Genomic DNA, 21,536 nt, shown 5'->3' on the forward strand with positions numbered 1-21,536 from the left:
TAAATACAATAATAGTAGAGGACTTTAATACACACTCACATAAAATCCAGACAGAATATCAATAAGAAAACAACAGCTTTAAACAAAACTTAGACCAGATGAACTTAACAGATATACACAGAGCATTCCATCCCAAAGCAACAGAATACACATTCTTCTCAAGTGTATACGGAATACTCTCCAGGATAGATCATATGTTAGGCCACAAAACAAGTCTTCACAAATTTAAAAAGACTGAAATCATACCAAGCATCTTTTCCAACCACAATGGTATGAAACTAGAAATCAATTACAAGAAGACAACAAGAAAATTCACAAATACGTGGAGATTAAACAACATGCTACTGAAAAACCAATGGGTCAATGAAGAAATCAAAAGCAAAATCAAAATACACCTTGAGACAAACGGAAATACAACATACCAAAACTTACGGGATGCAGCAAAAGCAGTTATTAGAGGGAAGTTCACAGTGGTAAAACGCCTATGTTAAGAAACAAGAAAAATCTCACACAACCTAACTTTAGACCTCAAGGAACTAGAAAAAGAAGACAAATGAAGTCCAAAGTCACTAGAAAAAAGAAAATAAAGGTCAGAGCAGAAATAGAAAATAAAAAGATACAGGGGAAAAAAAATCAATGAAACCAAGAGCTTTTTTTAAAAAAAGGTAAACAAAACTGACAAACCCCTAGCTAGAGTCATCAAGAAAAAAAGAGAAAAGGCTCAAATAAATAAAATCAGAATTGAAAGAGGAGATGTTACAACTGATACCACAGAAATACAAATGATCACAAGAGACTACTACAATTACCTATCAACAAATTGGACAAAGTAAAAGAAATGGATAAATTCCTAGAAACATACACTCTTCAAAGACTGAATCATGAATAGAAAATCTCAACAGACTAATTACTAGTAAGGAGATTGAATCAGTAATTTAAACACTACCTACATCAAAATTCCAGGATAAAACAGCTTCACTGGTAAGTTCTACCAAACATTCAAAGAATTAATACCAGTTCTTTTCAAATTCTTCCAAAAAAACAGAATAGGAGGGAACATTTTCAAACTTATTTTACAAAGGCCAGCATTACCTGATATCAAAACCAGACAAGGCCACCACAAGAAAAGAAAATTAGAGGCCAATTTCCTGATAAACATAGATGCAAAAATCCTAAACAAAATATTATCAAAGTGAATTCAACAATACATTAAAAGGATGATACACCATAAGTCAAGTAGGATTTATTCCAGGGACGTTAAGAAAATGGAACCCTTATGCACTGTTGGAGGGAATATAAATTGGTGCAGCCACTTCTGAAGAAAATGAAAACACTAGCTCAAAAAGATATATGCACCCACCATGTTCACTGCAGCGTTATTTACAATAGCCAACATATGGAAACAACCTAAATGTCCACCGATGGATGAATAGATTAAAAAATTGTGATAGATACATATCTATCACACATATATTGTGATATATGTATATATATATGCATGCAATGGGATATTATTCAGCCATAAGACAGAATTTTAAAATTGTTTATATATATATATATATACAATCACATACATGTTGTGAGGTACGCATGTGCGTGCACATGCACACAACGGATTATTTTTCAGCCATTAAAAAGAATGAAATCTTGCCATTTAACAACATGGATGGACCTTGAGGGCATTATGCTAAGGGGAATAAGTCTGACAGAGAGAGACAAATACCATATGATCTCACTTATATGTAGAATCTTAATAAACAGAACAAGCTCATAGGTACAGAGAATAGATTGGTGGCTGCCAGAGGAGGACAGGGGTGGGTGAAATGGGTAAAGGGGATCAACATGTATAAACTTCCAAAATAAATAAGTCATGGGGATATAATGTACAATCTGGCAACTATAATTAATCATACTGTATATAGTGCTGGATGTTAACTACACTTATTGTGATCATTCTGCAATATATACAAATATCAAATAATTATGTGGTACACCTGAAATATAATGTTATATGTCAATTATACTCAATATAAATACATACACACACACTTACATACAATCAGAATGGTGATATGATAAAGAAAATGGCATGAGAATTACCTGTTCCTTGAAAGTTTGAAAGAACTCATTTAGAAAACATATGGAGATAACACTCATATGCTTTTTTCCATTTCTTCATTGATTATTGATCTTTCAGGTCTTCCACTTAGCTTAAGATAATTAAGAGAATTTTGGTTTCATTCACACATATAATTTTTTTTCCCAGAAAATCTATTTCACCGAGGAGCAAATTCATTAGCCTACTTACATGTAGTACTTTCTTATACATTTGTTGTATCCCCTTGTTCATTTCTAATTTCGGATATGTTTTTCTTTTTCCTCTTCAACTACTTTATTCCTTTTTCAAAAAATGATATTATGAATTTATCTATCAACTCTATTTTAAAATTCAATAATTTCTACTTTAATACATGTTTCTTTCCTCCTGGCTTTCCTACTATATATTTTGTTCTTTTTTTTTCTAATTTGAGTCAAATGCTTAATTTATTTTTTAGTCTTTCTCATTAAATAGTTAAAGCATTTAGAGTTCTAAATTTCCTTCTTTGTACAGCTTGTAGAAATTCCAGATGTTTAGTCTGTGATATTGTACTATCATTCATCTCTGAATAAGTAAATAGGAAGTTTTTAGCTTCTCATATGCTTTCCTTCTTTTACCTTCTAAGAGGTAATTGTCTATGACTAACTTGTTAATTTTTAAATTGTACACTCTTTAAAATCATTATTCAAAACGTGTGCGCATTTACTATTCTATTCCCCCCCCTCGCCCAGAACCCCAGAGATTTCCCACTTATTAGCTGGATGACTTTGGACAAGTCTGTGCCTTTATTCCTATCTTTTTGAGTGTCAGGCACTATTCTGGGAGCTGAGAACACAAGAGTGAACAAGACCAAGTTGTTGTTTTCAAGGAGTATACTTTGGATACAGAAGCTGGGACTAAACAGGATGATTTTAGCTAATGACAGTGTTATTTGGAGAGTAAGAAGGAGGTGTGGCAGAGTGATGGGGTGTCAGGGAAGACCACTGTCAGCGGCTACCTCCCATGAACTCATCTTGGTCATTAGCCCAGAATACCTCTCCCGAGCCATTTGGCACCACTCCTCTCCCCTTGTTTTAAACTGTTGCCTTCCTTGGCTACTGTGATAAGATAGTGGTACCACTGTCCCCTGGTCTCCTCCTGCCTCTCTGACCTTCCTCCTTTCAGCCTCCATCACATCTTCTCTTGACTATCCATTGAATGAGCCTGTTCAGCAGGATAACCATCTGTCCTGGCAGCTGGAAGAGAGCCCAACTGCTGGCTCCCTCTGCTGGGAGCGCTTGCTCACATTCAGACCTTTGGCACAAGGTGACACTGCGGTGGCAGCACAGGCCCAAAGAGCAACATCTGAGGCAAGGCGTTAAGGTGGCTTCCCACAAAGTGGAGACAGAGCTTCTCAATCAGGGCACAGGTCCAGTTGGCCTCCTTACACACAATTCAACACCAAGGACTCGATTTCAAGAAGGGCTAAGCCGAAGAAAGTAAGGAAGGGCCATGCTGACTGAAAGGCACTCAACATAGTGTTGGAAAACAGCACAAAACAAGAGTCCTACCCTTACAGAATTTACATGATTGTTCAGATCCGACCCACGTAAGAACACAATGAGAAAACACTGCAAAATGGCAAAAAACAACTCATTGAGCTGTGGGAAACTGCCTAAAAGTGCACTGGAGTTCAAAGAAGGAAGCCCCCAGAGTGAACTTACCAGTGAGAGAAGGCACCAGAGGAGGTGAAACTTGAGCTAAGCCCTAAGGGAAGCAGGCGTGGTCACCAAAGAAGGACACAGGGCCTGTGGTTGTGCACTGCAACCGGGCTGGATCCGGGATCTAACAGGCACAGTGAATGATACTGGACACACCCCATTAAGCATATGGCCTGCTTCTAACCCCAAGTAGGCTAAGGTTAACAAAAAACTCAACCCTGGGTTAAGGAGTGGCGACTTTGTGAAGAGGGTCAAAGTTCTCTTCCTCTCATCTCAAAAAGTAGTTGGAACAACAAGAGTGGGAGGTTCAAAGAGGAGTGGGATGGAATCAAGAGATAAAAGATATGGTGCAACCTCCTTGGATCCTGGCTCTGCTCTCGGTTTAGGGGAGGAATAGAAATTTGGACTGTTTCTTCTGGTTCTTGAGATTCTCAGTTTTCCAGCTCAGGATATCAGAACAGACCAGGTAAGATATTTGGAGCTGAGGCCCAGCTAGTGATAAAGAAAGTGGATCTGCCTCAAGAGTCTTGTAGCCAGAAGGTGGGTGCTGTAAAAGTCTAGTAGGTAGGAGCAATGACACCTCATCTCTAGCATTTCCAGAGATACAAATAACAGGTGCCTTCAATCTTTATAGCATTTTACAACTCTCACAGTTGCACATGGATTTCATTTTGTCCTCATTTGAGGTAGGCATATCAGACAGATCCCATTTTATAGATTTTTAAAGAAGTTTGGGAAGTTAAGTGACTTGTGGGTGAATAAACAGCTGGGCCTAAAAGCAAAGTCTTACATGTTCAATCTGGTACTTCCTCTCTAGAGGATAATGTTCCTGTGGTCCTGATCCAAACAGGCTTTCTCAGTGCCCCAGGCAAATCTCCTCACAAAACAAAGGGAGCCTTGACTCAGAAGTTCCACCCGTGGTCACAAACTGGTCTCCAAACCCAGGTGGGGTTAAAACACTGAGATACGGGGGTCAGGGGAGAGGGGTCAGGAAGCACAGTACCAACTGACAAACTGTTTTCTAGGGAACAACAACTGGTCTGTTCCAACGTTGTGGGATTCACTGGGCTTTCACGTCATTCATGCTTTGCTCTTGGGTCTCCGTTCCTCCCAACCCCCACATGAAAAATTTTTCCTTCCCCTGGGGCAACTGAAACCCAGAAGAAGTGATCAGCAGGCAAAGGGGATAGGCACCATGATTTTAAAATCAGGGGTGCCAGAATGAGAGTTGAAACCCTCGCCTCTCAAGCAACAAATATGCACCACACTAGCCCCACTAGGGAATGCTTCTCCCCATGCTGCCTTTTAAAGTGTCTGTTACCCGAGAAAGCAAAATAAAGGCTTATGTGGTTTCTTCTTCCTCTCTGGTGGCATTTAACTGGAGTATGTGAAAGTGATCATCTGAAGAAACCCAGCAGCTGCCCCAGAGTCTCTCTGTACCCGGCCCATGGCACTTTGGAAAGTTTGTGCCTCTGAAGCCAACTGGGATGCAGCCAGACGAGTAAGCCTCTCTCCCCACTCAGCCCAGACCAGTAAGCATGGTGCTCCTGTGGCTTGTGAAGGCAGAAAGGCTTTCAGGAGCCCAGGAATCAGTCTCTTTACTGAGCAGTTGCTACTCTTTCAGTATAAGCTGCTTCATGTTTCATGGTCTGATTCCCTTTTATTCACAATATGGAATGCTTCCCTCCTTTCCCTACAACTCTGGCTCCTTTTCTCTTTCATGGATCTGCCCCATCTCCCTGCTTCCTTGTGGGCTGGCTTGCTACCACAGCTTTCCCCCCAGAGGTAGGCGGGGAAAGAGACACTGAAACTGCCCCGTGCAGAGGGGCCTCTGCAGCAGGTGCAAAGAGAGCATTTGCAGACTGGTTTCCTGCCCTTCCCCACCCCCCCGGCAGCCTCTGGGATTCCTTGCACACAGGTGCAGAGGCAGAAAAGGTGTGGCCATTTGGTAAAAAGTAAATGACCGATATGGTTGTGACACATGGCATATTCAGTTCACTCTGGTTCGACAAACATTTGCAAAATGTCTCTGAAGTGCAGAGATAGATGAGAGAGCTCACAATTCTTAGGCATAGTGGTCCCTGAACTCTGACTCCGTGCAGTGCTTTTCAACCCTGGTGGCACCCTAGCAGCTTTGGAAACAAAGACGAAAACAAAACAAAAACACTGTCTGGGGCCCTACTCCAGAGATTCAGAATTCATCAGTGTGGGGTAGAGCACAAGTATCAGTATTTTTTTTTTTAAATGCTCCCCAGGCATTTGAATGTGTAGCCAGGGGCAAGAGCGTTATGTGGTCATATGCAGAAAGTTCTGAATAAAGGCTAAATTTAGGTTTTAGGTGATGCAAACATTTTGGAGCAAGAGAGGAAACATGAGCATGGCTGTAATGTGGGAAGCTTCTCCTGACTGTACAAGGCAGAACAGACTGGAGTCAAGAAATAACTGAAAAAAAGAGAGAGAGAGAGAGAGACCTGGTAAAAGCCTATTATTGCACTAGTCCAGGGAAGGGGTATTAAGGCCCTACACTAAGCAGTAGCCCTGAGCATGGAATGAAAGGATGCATTTCCTGGAAAGTCCCAGACTGGGGCAGTTATATGACTATTAAGGCGAGGTGGGACAGTCCAGGCTGCCTCTGGTGCCACAGTAGGGAAAGGAAGGCAGTGAGAGGAGAGGCACTCTTGCCCAGACTCCTCCCCAGACTCCCCTGGCCCCACATTCCCTACACCGGAACTGCAGAAGAAAGAATTTCTGATATTTTGGGGGTTAATAACCCAAGAGGAGAAGAATAGAGACTTGGTTCTTCCAGGGGAAAAGTTCAAGGACACTAACCTAAGTGATAAAGAACATAATATGTTCAAGGACACAAAACTTTAAAATGAAGCAAAACTTCATACATTTGCAGACTTTTTCCCATAGAATTTTAATATAAAAACTCATTCTTCTTCTATACAAAGTATTTACTCTCCTGCCCTCACCTGAGGGGTTACTAACAATATCATTATTTCCAGGCCACCTTAGAATGCTAGGCTCAGCTTATAGAAAGAGAAATATAGAACCAACTGCAGCTTCAAACACCTTCCTAGATGTTGCCTGAGTCAGAAAAACATAGTCAACATAATAACATTGGTAGGGTGGGGTGGCAAGGGAATGTAATCACTCATCTGGAGCGTAACCTGGCACTGCAAATAAAGGCTCTATTATCATTAGCTGAAAGCTTTTAGGGCATAAGGAGGAAGTGAATGGGATGACCCACTTGAGACAACACCAAAAGAACAGAGAACTTCACAGCCCTGGAAGATGGCAACAAGCAGACAAATGACACTGAGCAGTTAACAGTGAACTGGGACACACCTTCAATGTCAGCCCAGCTCAAATTCCATTTTCCCTCACCTTTCCCCAAACAACCAGACCTTTTAGTTAGCCTGTTTCCACAATACTTGATCAAACAGATCACTCTAGAGCATACACACACAAAATATGTTAATTGTTATTTTATTGTAGAGGAAAAAAATATTCTGAAATACTTGTTAAATAACAATACTTCCTGACAAAATCATTCTTTAGGGTTTTCGGGCCTCACCATCTGGTCAGACATAGTGAGCTATCCCTCACCCTTGTAATAAGCTTCATTAATATTGTCATAAACCACAGGAAAACCCAAAGATTTTCTAAATGGCTTCCAAATTTCTGCATAGATGCCCTTAATAATTCCAGAGGTAAACAATAAACAAATTGGTGGAGAAATTAGAAGGAGAGTTTAGAGGAAAAAAAATGTTAACAACTGGTGAATCTAGAACAAAGGGTATAGATTAAGTGTTCATTATACCATTCTTTCAAGTTATAATTGCAGACTGAAAAGTTGTCTAGCATGATCATGCTATTTTCCACACTTGCCTAAAAAATACAGCTAATTATTCCTTTTTAAACCAGAAATATAAAATCAGTTCCCCCCCAGGTGATACTCACTTTCAACTCTGTCTAAAAAAGCTTCCAGAGCTTTCTGCAAAGTTTAAATTAAGGGGCTACAGTACACTGATATGGTTTTATAGTTCTTGGGAAGTGTTCGAGTCAAATTCTCATCGAAGGTCTGTGATGGTCACTGCTCTGTCCACAACGGTCACATGGCTGCAGCTCTACAACAGGGAAAAAGAAAGAAAGGGAAAGTCCTGGAAAATTCTAAGAAGTCACTTTTTAAACCTTATTTAACATGCTTATTCTGGCTAGTGGTTTCTAGTTTGGAAGCCAGACTGCTACTTACATGGCAGTTACGGTGAGGGGCCAGGGAATCAGTGACTCCCCAATCCCTACCTGTAGTCTCAATCAATGTGGGCCCACATAGCTTCATTTACTTTTCAGTTGGATATATATCCTAGAGTCAGTCACGAAATTTACATTTATTTGAAAGAATTGCTGGATTCATTAGTTTTTTGGGAGAGTTCACTGTGTCAACCAACTAATACAGTGCACCCACTGTCACTTGGGGAATGCTCAGTTTTGGCATGCAAAAGGGGCCTTTATAACTGAAAAACTGAAAACACGGGCACTCTTTTGCAGCCTCTATTTCAACATCCTGGTACCTAGACATTTATTACATTCTAAGGCAGACTGACCTTTTTTTGAACAGATCTGTCAGGAAGTTCTTTCTCAAACTCAGCTGAAAACTGTCATTCCATGAGGGCTTAGTTTTAGTTCTGGGAGTCCTATGAAATGCACTCGATACGTTTTCATACAATAATTCCTCTAACACCTAAAGTCGGTTTTCAGATCCTCCCTGAGGTTTCTCCTCTAAACATCCCCAGTTCCTTTCATGTGACAAGGTTCTGAGTCCCTTTTCTATACTGGTCACTTTTTGGTGAACCCAAAATGACACTCCATGGCCAGCATGGAGTGAAAAATCTACTAGATTTGAGGGGTAAATTGAAACATACTGATTTTATCAGCAACAAACTTTATTCATGGAATACAACTTAGGAAAAAAAAACTTCCTAAGACAGTCATAAAAATAAATCCTTATTATTTAAGCAGAATTTCAGAATCAAATATACCTTATCAAACTTAAGTGGCTTTTTTCCTTTGAATTCAAATCTCTTATTGAAGTACAGGCTTAGCAACTGGTGTTGATGAAGGAAAAATACTAACATTTAATAAGCCAGGTACTTTCTGTATATTCCTTCAATTAAGCCTCTCATTAACGCTATAAAGTAGGTATTATCATCATCATCCCCCTTTCCAGATGAGTAGGCTGAGGCCCAGGAAGATTAAGTCTAATCCAAGATAGTCCTTAAATGGCAGAGCTACGACTCAAATCCATTCCTATCCCACACTGCTTCCCACGTATGTCCTTTTTAGGAAGATTTGCAAAGGTAAGTGACAAGGCTGATCCTCTATGTGGGTCAGAAAGGACAATGCACCTCATCAGCTCAGACTGTCTTCCCTGCTTGAAGCAGAGCCCCAGTTTCTTCTATCTAGATACATACACAGAAGAGAGGTGGATCCTTGCTGTGTGGATGAAATCCTTTCTGGCGACAGGAAGAAATCTCCTCTAGTCCGTGGTCAGTTAGTTTAAAGAATCCAGTTCTGCAATAAGAAAAAGCAAGACCAGAACCAAGCAAAGGTGTTTCCCTAGTCCCAAACACACATGCATGCATATGCGCGTGCGCTTACACACACACATACACACACACACACACACACACACACGGAGTTCATTTTGAGACAGCTTCAAAAGTATGCTGGCACATGGGTCTCTTCTCTGATGAATGAATCAGAGTTAGAGAATGACTCATCACTGCCACCACACTAGCTGTGCTGGGAGAATTCATAGTAAATAACAGGACTTAGAATGAAAAAGAAGTTAGCTGAGATAATCTGTCTGACTTTGAAATTCTTTAATCTGACATCAGTCTTAAAATTCCTATTGCTTCAAGTCAAAGACTTCAAATTTCCTATGTCCTTTTCTTAGAAAAGCATCAAAATTGTTGCTTCGATTATCTTTGTTAAACAAGCATAGTAGGTGTATCAGGATATGGTGCTTAAAAGGTAACCTTTTAAAACAGCCAATGAATACCACAATCTACATGTTCTACCGAGAACAAGGTCTTCCAAACAGAGACCTTTTCCTCAGAGGCTTTTCCCCATTAGCCCCGTGTACTGGCCCGAACCGCATCTATGGACTTACTCCTGGAACTTGGGGGAGCAAACAATGGCTATTGACTCCGGCAACATCATCTGGTAGGAGCAATGAGTGTGTAGGTCAACGCTGGAGAGGAACGCAGTCTGTGTGGGATGAGTCTGAGAAGAGGAAAACACGTCTGAGATCCTCCTCAGGGAGACAGCCAAGCCTGGCCCATGAAGGAAACAGAGCCAAAGAGTTCTCAACAGCTGGCCACAATCCCCTTCTCCAGCACAAAGCCATTGGCAGTCACGACGGGGTACGCCTGAAGGTCATTACTTTTGAGCACTGTAAACAAGTATAGCTTAACAGGAGTATTTGAAGAAATGATAATTTCTAATTGACCATCAAGATTTTCTTGGCCCCTCACAAGCTCTCTTTCTGCAATGGAGAGTCATCCATTCTGCAACAGACAGTAGATGCTGTCCAATACTTCAACATGGGGGAAGTCAAGGACTTAAACCACAGTTGGGTGAATGATTCTTCTTCCTGAGAGGTGTTAAAAGGTCAAGCATGAGGGGCACCTGGGTGGCTCAGTCGTTAAGCATCTACCTTCGGCTCAGGTCATGATCCCAGGGTCCTGGGATCCAGCCCCACATCGGGCTCCCTGCTCCGCGGGAAGCCTGCTTCTCCCTCTCCCACTCCCCCTGTTTGTGTTCACTCTCTTGCTGTGTCTCTCTCTGTCAAATAAATACATAAAATCTTAAAAAAAAAAAAAAAGTCAAGCATGAGTGTGCAGCTCTATAGGCAAAAATGGCAAACGTTGTCCTATGGCTAAAGCATACCATCCAAGGATGTAAGAAGCAGGGGGGCACAGTGGTAGTTAAATCACACAAAAGACCCTATCTTGTTTGGGGAAAGGACCAAGATAGTGAAATCTGAGGGTAATCCGTTACAGTACCATCGAAATGTGCATTCAATTTATCTCATTTGTTTTCAATCATTTAATGTTTTTGTTTTCAATCATTTAATGTTTTATTGAGCACACCACTGTTTGTACACAAATGAAGAGTCGCATAATGCCTTATGTTCATCTTAGAGGAGTGTTAAGTACAGATAACAAGAATGGAAAAAGCCCCAGTAGGACTCAAAAAGACTACCAGCCTTCACTGACCAAAAGGCCAGAACATAAATAAGTGTACTTGATCAGCGTTCTCAAACCTGCTGTGTACAAAAGGAAGCTCCCGGGAAGCCTGTCAAAAGCATTGGCTCCTGGACCCCACCCCTAGAAATATCCATCCTGAGACACTTTTTTTTTTTAAAAGCTCAGACAGGGGCACCTGGGTGGCTCAATCAGTTAAGCATCCGACTCTTGATTTCGGCTCAGGTCATGATCTCAGGGTTGTGAGATCAAGCCCCACACTGGGCTCCATGCTGGGCGTGGAACCTGCTTGGGATTCTTTCTCTCCTTCTGGCCCTCTCTCCACCAATAATAATAATAATAATAGAAATAAAGTTGATTCAATGGTTCTTTTATATGCAGCCTCATCTGAGAAGTACCCCTCCATAGAAAGCCGTGGCCAGCTCACGGTGGAAGAGGTCTGCAGGCCAGGAACATGTTAGCTGAGTGCTGACAGCAAAAGCACACACAGGTCCTCACAGGGCAAGTACAAATTTGGTGACCACAAGGGAAAAATAGTTTCTACCTGATTATGGGATCCTACAGGACAAACGGCCTGTGCCAACACCTTTCATCCCACGGTTAAAACAAGGAATTTTAACTGGGAACAAACGAGGCCTACACAAGCTGATCTAGGCCTCTGATTTAAAGGTGGCTTAGCTAGAAAGACAACATAGAGACACACAGCAGACGCTCAATAAATAATTGTTAAACGAAATCAAAAAACCTTGTCTTGAGCCTCTATTCCCTTCTATTGTGCTTTCTCTTTCTCCTTCCCTTCACAATTGAATTTCTTGAAAAAACAGTTGTGTCTGTCATGCTGGAGACAGAGGAAGGCATTTTTATGAAGAGAAAACAATAAACCAAAGGAGAAGTGAACAAGGAGACTGAATGCTGGGGGCAGCCTCGGCGCCTGGATGGGAGCGGACCAGCCACGGGACAGCAATGAGGGCTAAGGCAGGGCTGAGGCAAAGCTCAAGGATGGCCTCGAATACTGGGCTGGAGGGTCACCCGGTAGCTGGTGAGCAATACATGACCATATAAACTTTTGGACCAGGGAACCTGACTTATAGCTGGCAAAGTACAGAAGGAAGAACTGTTCTGCATAATCCTCTTGCCAAGTTTAGGATCTGAGCAAACCTCTGCTTTTTTCTGTTTTTAATCCCCAGTTAGGAAGGAATGGTACAGCAGTATCACAGGGGGAAAAAAGCTGAAATACCATCAACTCCAGCTCTAAATTTGTTCCCAGCTGGACCTCACAGTTTTAGAAATGCTTTTATTCATTTGGGGCTGAGTTCTACCTGCAGTCTAAACAGTAATTCCCCAAACATTACCCCATCCCTTCCAGTTCCTAAAACCACCTGTCTCCCCTCTGGCCAGGCAGTGCATCGAGATGGCAACCCTGTTGAATCAAATGAATTTCAACAACCCCTCCACACAGAACCTCCAAAATCTCTCTGTATCTTTCTGAATTCTTCCTTTGATTCTGTCTCAGAAGGATGAGTGTTTTCTACCACATAGGAAGATGAGCCCCCTTTTTGTACTTTTGACTGAATACTTTCCTACCTCAGGGATATACATGTAGGTAGTAAAACTGTAAAGAAAGCAAAGGATTTCCAGAAAAGCCAGGAAAGAGAGAGATTACCTCTATCAGAGGGGAAGTGTGACAGGGCAAGACCATCAGGGTGGGAGCATACCTCTCACAATGTTCTCGTTCTTCACATGGGTCATGCATGCACACAGATGTTTGCTTCATGATTCACTGAAGTGTACATTTATCTTTATGTCCTTTCTTATGTGATATATTTCCAATATAAAGGTTTCAGAAAAGCCAAAATCGAAACAAAACACATGTTCAAACCTTTCATGCTAAGCCATAAATCAAGCAAATACTCTCTCAACCAGGCTACTCCTTAAATCACCGTCCCATTTTTTTTTTCCCTTTCCCCATGAACTGAACTCTTCCAAAAATAGTGTACATTTCACCATCAGCATAACCTCAATCCCCATTAGTTCTTCAATCCCTACAGTGTTCCTCCTCTGGCTTCTGTGCCGTTAACACTGCCCTCCCCCTGCTCTTCCACCTCTTTGCTTCATGACCAACTATTCCCTATGCTTCCCTGGGCAGCCTGCCCCCAACTACTGGTGAATCTCTTCTTGCTCTCCATTCTCCTCCAGTCCCAAGGCCCCCCAGGTCAGCTCTATCCAGAGGTCTCCCAAATCCCTTTCCCACCCTGACCTTGCTCCCAAGTCCCAGCCACGTTTCCGACTTCCTGATAACTACCTCCACCACCAGAATGCTCATACATACTTTAAATTCAACATGCTCAAAACTGAACCCACAATTTACCCCACTTTTAAAGGAAGTTATCCTCCTGAAGCCCTTGTTTCTGCTTATGGGATGATCACTGCCACCCCCATGAGTCAGGCCTGCTCTCTAAGTCACCAGTGGCTTTTACTCATCTTCCTCTTACTCATTCCCCACATCCTCTGAAATCCTACACTCATCTCCTTCCCAAATGCAATGTCATCACCCTAGCTCTCATCAGTAGATTCTATCACCACCCTAACTTCTTATATGATCTCCCTGCCTCAACCTACTTTAAAACTGCCTTTATTTTAGATATTCTAAGAATGGCTTTGATCATATCAATCTCTATTCAAAAACCTTTAAAAGCTCTCCACTTACTAAAAAGCAGAACTATTTTGCCTATCCACCCAAGACCCCCCCAGAACATTGCTCCAATGTCTCACGTTAAAGCTTATCGACAACGGTTTCCTGATATGAACCATAAACCCCAACAAACCAGACCTCTCAATGTCTCAGGAACACAGTCTGCTTATTCCAATGCTGCCCCCTGCATATGGAATTCTCCCTTAGCCTATCTTGTCAAAATTCTAGTAAATCAAGCCAGGTGCAATCCTTCCCTCCTCTGAATTCCATAGTGCTGTTCGCACCTCTGGAGGCACCTGGCACATTCTGCCTCATGTGAAGAGTGATTACTTGTCCCTTTGTCTAATCTCCCTTATGAGACTAAAACCATATCTTACTCAAATTTGTATCCTCTAGCAGATCAGAAACAAGTTTTCTACCTCCCACATACTATATAACAGGGGGTACCCAATATACGGCAAATATTTAGGTCATGGAATGCAGACAGGAGAGGCACATGGGACTGCCTCCTGGGTAAGTATTTCCCGAGTCTAACATACAAGTATGTGTAATCTCCCCAAATCCAGAAATGAGTGAACTCGTCTGTATGTAAGCCTCTCATACAACACGAAAAGTAGCTTTGTCTGTGGAGTGAGGGGTCGAAAAGGAATAGAAAGAAAAAAATGTAGAAATGATCTTTAGGGATGGAATTACATTTTACCTAAATATCACCAGAAGGTTACGCACAATAAGTAAACACTTGAAAATTCGCCATATTGGTGACCCAACTGGTTTACATAAAGGTGTATGCTGCTTTAACAAAGACCAAATGCAAGCATCTGAATTAACTTCCTTGGCTCATTAAAACATTTTGATTTATATACCTTTCAGGAATATCATTTGTATGAAGTAGGCAGAGCCTGTACAGTCAATATCCACATATACTCTAGGCCAGCATCCTATCACCATTCATACTCACAGGGAAACTGGGACTTCAGGGAAATAAGTTCATTTTGATTAAAATGTTTTTTAAAATTAAAAAAATTAAAAAGCCCTAAGTAGTTCCCAGAAATCAATACCAGAGTAGAAGCAGTCGAGTATGCTAGGGAAGTCGTGTGTGTATCCAACAGAGGGAAAAACAATCACCTAAATAATCGGGATATAGTTCACTTTGCCCGAAGAAAGAAATAAGCAGTGTGTTTATAACATGGGGAGAGAGGAGGAGCCTGGCCCTCGGGGAGCTCGGGATTGCTTACATGGATCCAGCCCAGTGTGATGAGACCCTGCTGATCCTGTATGAGGAAGAGCTCTTCTTCGTTTTCGGTGTGGCAATAATCAGACCCAGCACTTTGCTTGGGGATGAGAACATGGGTAATGGTAAACTCATTCCTCATCTGTCAAAGGAAAAACAGAACAGCTTGTCACCACTGCCTGGCACTTGCGCAACCCCACTCCGTCACAGCAGTGGTAAGGTAAACATCTATACAACAAAGGCCCCGCCCTTGCCAGCACGAGGACTTGTGCCCCGAGTCCTTCACTCAGTGCTTCACAACCTTGGCTGCTCATGCACACTCAGGGGGCGCTCTGCAAAGCCACTGGCACCCACAGCCCTGTGGGAATTTCATTTCCAGCTGCAGCCAAACCAAGAAGCTCTGGGATAGTACCATTTCTCTTCCTTTGCTCAAGTCTAAGGTAGTTTCCCTCTTACTGCTTCTATTAGCCCTTCTCATTCTCTAAGGCTCAGTTTCAGTCTATTACATTTCACTCATTTCTGCCTTTAGCAGTTAGCAATGGGTTCTTCAAGTACCTCTATTCAATGACCTTTCCTTCCTCTGAATTCCTAGCGCTCGACCGCATATACCATTCAGCGTGTTATTTATCTTTGGGGGTATATTTCGCATCTCTCCAAAATGCTTGGGTATGTTTTGTGGACACATGCTACGTGCCTTACATATTGTATATTCCCAGGCCTACCATAAAGCAGGTACTCAAAAACTGACATACAGGTAATGCTGGCTCTTCCTACCAAGTTTACAATTACTTATTTCTTACTACTAGCATGAAAATAATCCGTTCAATTCAAGGGACTGTGAAAATCAACAAAATGCAAGTCACCAAACTCAAAGTAACTTTGCATTATGCTATCCCCGGTTCCCTCTGCAGAGGGATCGTCGCCAACAGTAACTGACCCTGGATATCTTCTCTGAGAGTCACAGGAATCCAAGGGAGAAGGAACAGTCTCAGCTAAGGAAAGCGTTTGTTTTTTACCAGTTTTCCACAGAGAATCCCACATGTCTCTACTCCTCGGGCTGTGTTGGCACTGGCTAGCTGGAGAAACTGCGGGCACAGCCTCTCGGGCACCGCCACATGGCGCAGTCCATCGATTGTAGGAGCTGTCGTGGAGAAAGGAGAGAAGTCTGAGACCACGGGGAGAGCCTTCCCAAGCAGACCCCAGAGCTGGCAGCCCTCGGAGAGCAATGCCAAGTCCCTGGGGTTCCCAAACTAGGGACAGTGAGTGGGGAATCTCATCCTAATGGATGAGAAGGAGGAGGGCTGTGGCCAGAGCCACTGCAAGTACATTACTTTAAGAAAAGAGGCTTTAACTATTCAAGTTAAGACAGGGGTAAACTACTACTTAAAACAAGTTCCTGAGCTATTCGGGAATTCTCTATCACAATCTAATACAAAGAATAAAAAAAAAGTAACCTCCTCATTCAACTGAGTTTTATTTTTATTTTAAATCTCTCTTTTTATCTCGGATAAGAATCCGAGATAATTGGAGAGTAGGACTTTCAAAGAAATACACCAGATATATTCTGGGTAACGGAAAATACTTTGGGTAACTCATTCTGAATTTATTCATTTAGAAGAACATTAAAATGCCAAAACAAAACAAAACAAAACAAAAACCCCACATTCTGGTCCTCAAAAGAGGCATGAATGCACAGAACAGCTAATAAGCCTGGTTCAGAATGCCAAGAATGGGCCCAGTTGCTGGACACCAGGGAGAAGCCCTGTAAGAGAGACCACAGGCTCAAGTTAGGGGGTGTCTTTCGTGGTCACATTTTCATAAAAAAAAAATGGAAAAGGATGTTCTGTTTCTGCACATTTAACAGCAAGCTCTGTATTGCTGGGGAGGTAACAGACTGGGGAGCAGGCAGTCACATGGCGGTCTAATGGCGGTATCTGAGGATTCTGAAGGAAGGCTCAGCACAGTCTTTCTTTGCAATTCCACAACCACTCCCCGAGTGCACACCAGTGTGCACACCGTGCTCAGATAACAGGAAACACAAATATGAGTAAGACTCAAGCCCCAAACAGGAAAAAGTTAAAATCTAGTTATTTGTAAATGACTACACTATCAGGGAAATGATCTCAACTGCATTACAGATACTAAGGGCTCTGGGAGTCTTAGGGAGAACAGCATCAATCTAAATGAAAGGAAAGGGATCTGGCAAAACTTTAAGAAAAGCAGGGGAAGGCAGAGATAGAGAAAAGAGGTTTTAGGTTCAGGGCAAATGTTAACAAACCTCCTGGATAGGATAATCCAGGGGCTGCTCTGGGAACGTGACAGCCCAATCTGACCGGAACACAGAATATGGATGAAGGAAGAGCAGTGGGAGACAAGCCTGCCAAGTCCATGGGGAGATATCCTAAAGGCCAGGCTTCAGAGTCTGGCACCCCCTACCCACTCTTACGTTGTCCTTGTAGGTGGATCTTTTGCAAAGCTGACTTCCTTAAATGCTACCTGAAAGCCAGTTCCTTCCCAAAATGATCTATTCTACTAATAGAGGTATATGCATCACTTTGCTGCTACTGTTACTGTCTCATAGCCTATCAGTGGTGAGAGGAGGAAAGACTGCCAATAGTTTTTATGGCTAGCCTGAATCATCACCGACTGCATATAGTATTTACCTTGACCAAGCTCCTTAAGGATTGGGAACATTTTCAAGGCAAGCACAACTCAGTAGCCCGTTTTCAGTTAAAAGTCAACTGGTGAATTGTAAAATGGTACTATGAATTTCAGATGGGCCAACAGTGGGCTCTAGTTCACTGAACATTTCGAATCTCTGTATAATCCTTAAGAGTTGACAGTCTGACTTTCAAGGATATTATGAGCTCTTCAGAAAAGCGACCTGTGCCAGGTAAATTATATGGCTAAGCAACGGCTACTTTCACACGATAGCCAGTATGACAGGACCCAGCATAACAATACTGACCAAAGGGGCTTCTGTGACCAGGGTCTAATGAGTGGGACCATGGAGGTGATCTTGGGCTGAAGCCCCCAGAATGACACTCTGCTTGGCTGGCACCGAGACAGAAGAGGACAGGAGCAAGCAGACTCACTACTTTCTGAGTTGCTCAATGCTCCAGGTTTCAAGGACCTGTCCACTACGGGCGGCTTGGCAGGCCTCACGGCCGTATTACAATCCAGAGACTGCGCGGATGCCACGGGGGCCGGGGGGAACGCGTCTGGGGAGGGCTTCTCCAAGTCTGGCACCAGGGGGCCACCGAGGCTAGGGTCCACCTTCCCAAACTTCTGCACGATTTTCCGTCGCTCCTTTTCCAGCTCCTGGTTCCGGATCATCTCCTCAAAGGCATGGAACTGTTCTTGCTCCAGCTGCTGCTGCTTCTGCTGGGCCACCCTCTGCCGCTCCTTCTCCAGCTCCTGCTGGATGGCCACGCTCCGGGCCAGCTCTTCTGCTTCCCTCTTCTACAAAGAAAGAAGAGGAGTCAGGCTTACACATGACACTTGGGCTACTTCCCACCTCCGGAGGACAAGGCTCTGCAGCTGAGTGACTGCTCAGGCCCCATTTCCCGACATGGCCCTCACGCTTCCCTCACCGCCTGTGTCTAGCCGGCCACCACAGCCTGACTCTGCGGGGACAGTGAAGGTCCCAATCCCCTCACCACCCTTCCCTGATGGCTCTTACTAATGCATTTTCGTCTTTACCGAAATCTTGATGCAACTTACCGTCTGCACCTCACAATCTGTACCCTACACAGTTTTACTCTCTAACTGCGCTGTGCATACATTCTTTATCCCAGGTAAGGCTGCAAGATAGGACCAAATCCAAATTTGACCCTGCTGTATTGGGCATCTTTACTGAATTTTAACCCAAAAGGAAGCCTCCAAAATTGTCCTGGTCATTAGTTCAAAACACAGTGACATTTTAAACTAACAAGAAATATCAAGCAATAATCTCCTTCAATAAGGTTTTCACTCACTCAGTCCCTTAGAAATGGACACCTCATAGCTGTTTACCTCTCTGCGGATTTTCAGCATCAGAGTTCAGAACGGGGCTCAGCAGAGCACTACAAAATAACGTGGGAGGGTCCGCAACCTGCAGTGAGTACTCACATCTGACACAGACCACAGACATGCCTTGGGAGTTTCTCCACGTGCTTTAACTAACTCTCCCTGACAAGAACCATTTGAAAACAGATTGAAGAGCAATCAGTTATTATAAACAGGTATAACCAAATGTGAGTCAACACCCCAAAATCAGCTGACCTAAAAACTTATGTTTTAGTGACAATTTTCACTGTTCTTAGGTTCTCACTCTAGAGATAGCAAACAAGATTTTCTGTCCCTCAAGTCACCTTGTAAGACAAGTAGGCTAAATCTGTGTTAGAATCCTCAGCCTAGGGGCACCTGGGTGGCTCAGTCGTTGGGCGTCTGCCTTCGGCTCAGGTCCTGATCCCCAGGGTCCTAGGATCGAGCCCCGCATCAGGCTCCCTGCTCCACGGGAAGCCTGCTTCTCCCTCTCCCACTCCCCCTGCTTGTGTTCCCTCTCTCGCTGTGTCTCTCTCTGTCAAATAAAGAAATAAAATCTTAAAAAAAAAAAAGAATCCTCAGCCTAAACCCTTGTGTTCTACTCTTTTGAGTTTCTGGCCTTTGCTGAAAAAAGTAAAATATGACACTAAAATCACAGGATCTGCTAAAATACTGTATTGCAATACCAGGGCGTAGCCTAAGAAACCAAAATAATTTTTCTTTCTTTTCTGTTGTTATATACTTACCTTTTCTTCATTATATTCTATATATTCTTTGGTATATCGTTTTAATAGCTCTTCCTTCAGCTCTTCTGCTTTGGGAAATGCAATCTCCTTTAACTTCTGAGACACAAAAGTAGAAAACCGAGAATTAGAATAATTCCCAGCTAATTAAGTAGAGAAGTAAAAAAGACTTAAGTCAACTTGGCAATGGCAACAATGTTTCTAAAAACAATGTAAAATACCCCCTACTGTACCATACCTGCTACTTCATAACTGATCTGGTGAAATGGCCTTATCTCCCGGTGCAGGATTTGAAGCTCAGATGCGGACACCACTACTTTTACCTTGAAGTTAGTCTGTGCTGCTTTGAAGCTTTTAGATGGGCAACAGTGAAAGTGAAGACCCACCTTTACTGTGTCTTTCTTTTCAGGAATGACAGCCGATTTGTAATCTCGATGCTTTGGGAGTTTCTCAATAAAGAGCCTAAAAGAATGGATCAGAGTCATTATCATGCAAAGACAATGTCCAAATGTCCAACAGACTCTGAAGAAAAGCAACTTCCTTGCCCTGCGGCCACCACAAGACAGGTTTCCAGACATGCAGGGGAGGGGTCACACACACCCAGTGACCATGTTCCCCACCCACCTCTAACCGTATGTTTCCCTCCCCGCCCAAATCTGGTGTGCAGGAAGTACTAGACTCCCACAACTAAAAAGATGAGGGGGGGAAAAAAGCAAACCTACTCTGTGCCCAAAAATATTCCTCCAAAGTGATTCTTTTCTTGTTATGACCGTGACAGGGTTCCAAAGGAAAGGGCCTCAGTCACAAATTCTTATTCAAATAACGGTTTGGGAACCAAGGGCAGGAGGCTGAGAAAACCCATGTTCCAGGACTACTCTAGCCCTGTGACCTTAACTTTGGCTTCTCTTTCTTTGGGATTCATGTGCCTTCAAAGCAGATTATTCCTTGCATCATACTAAATACTGAGATGCTTAGACAGTATATGTGTTGTATGTGTGTGTTACATGTGTGATGTGCGTTATGGTCCTGATGAAAAGTTCTTAGAGAAACTAAGTGCTAGATTTTCTCTTTCAGTTTCATCTGTGGCTGTAAAGCTCAGTGGGAAAAATAAACTGAATCAATTCACAGATCTCTTAACGTTTATGATGTCTACTTGGGAACAGTGAAAACAAACAGAAGTTCAGTAACTTGTCACAGCCCAAAGTGGCAGATTCAGCACGCCAGTTCCAGAGTCTACTCTTCTCACCAGTGTATCATTCTGCCTCTACATGGCTCCTGGAATGCCCCCAGACTGTTGGAAGGGTACAAACAAAGATGTCTTTCAATAGAATTAAGTTGTAATAAATACAAGCTGAGACCCAAAACAAATCAACTGAGGGGAGCTTACCCACAGCTCTAAAATATCATACCATAACTGGGACTAACTGACTCTTTTCCACTTTCTGCCCATGGGTAGGAGTAAACGGAGGAGGAAGCCTCAGTAAGGGGAAAGAAGTCGACCCCCACCAAAGCAAACTCTTTTTAAATGAGCCTCCTCCCTTGGTTCTATATTAGGCACATGAAATTTTCATTTCAATCCAATTTGACAAGACCCTTCAGGCAGGGATGAATTCTTAAATCAAAATGATTTTAAACCTCTTCCCTTTGGGTTCACGAAAAAAGAAAACAGTTTCCTTGAAGTCTATATTTAAAATACAGATTCATTTGTCCACCCATCAAGCCCTGGAGAAGATATTAAGATAAGTAAGACTAGTTCTTAATGTTCAAGAGAC

At 42.6% G+C, this 21,536-nt stretch overlaps 1 protein-coding gene across 8 annotated transcripts in view; it reads right to left on the minus strand.

Moving 5' to 3' along the window:
- STAMBP (STAM binding protein) overlaps window positions 1-21,536 on the minus strand; it is a 51,429-nt gene that overhangs the window by 19,327 nt on the left and 10,566 nt on the right. For 3 of the 8 annotated variants that reach the window (XM_025868382.2, XM_025868383.2, XM_073897520.1), the window contains 8 exons: window positions 20,151-20,226; window positions 19,768-19,863; window positions 18,091-18,457; window positions 16,012-16,136; window positions 15,000-15,137; window positions 9,977-10,089; window positions 9,276-9,375; window positions 6,513-7,931 (listed from right to left, as the gene is read on the minus strand). In XM_025868382.2, coding sequence (XP_025724167.1) covers window positions 7,875-7,931; window positions 9,276-9,375; window positions 9,977-10,089; window positions 15,000-15,137; window positions 16,012-16,136; window positions 18,091-18,457; window positions 19,768-19,863; window positions 20,151-20,226 — 1,072 coding nt within the window. In that variant the 3' untranslated portion in view covers window positions 6,513-7,874. Of the gene's footprint in view, window positions 1-2,329; window positions 2,399-6,512; window positions 7,932-9,275; window positions 9,376-9,976; window positions 10,090-14,999; window positions 15,138-16,011; window positions 16,137-18,090; window positions 18,458-19,767; window positions 19,864-20,150; window positions 20,227-21,536 lie in introns of those variants that run through there. The other 5 variants (XR_012379773.1, XM_073897521.1, XR_003207356.2 and 2 more) reach the window with 4 other exon arrangements.

This window comes from Callorhinus ursinus, unplaced genomic scaffold, assembly GCF_003265705.2.
Source record: "Callorhinus ursinus isolate GAN/ISIS: 27379988/994484 unplaced genomic scaffold, GSC_fseal_2.0 scaffold10, whole genome shotgun sequence".
Lineage (NCBI taxonomy): Eukaryota > Metazoa > Chordata > Mammalia > Carnivora > Otariidae > Callorhinus > Callorhinus ursinus.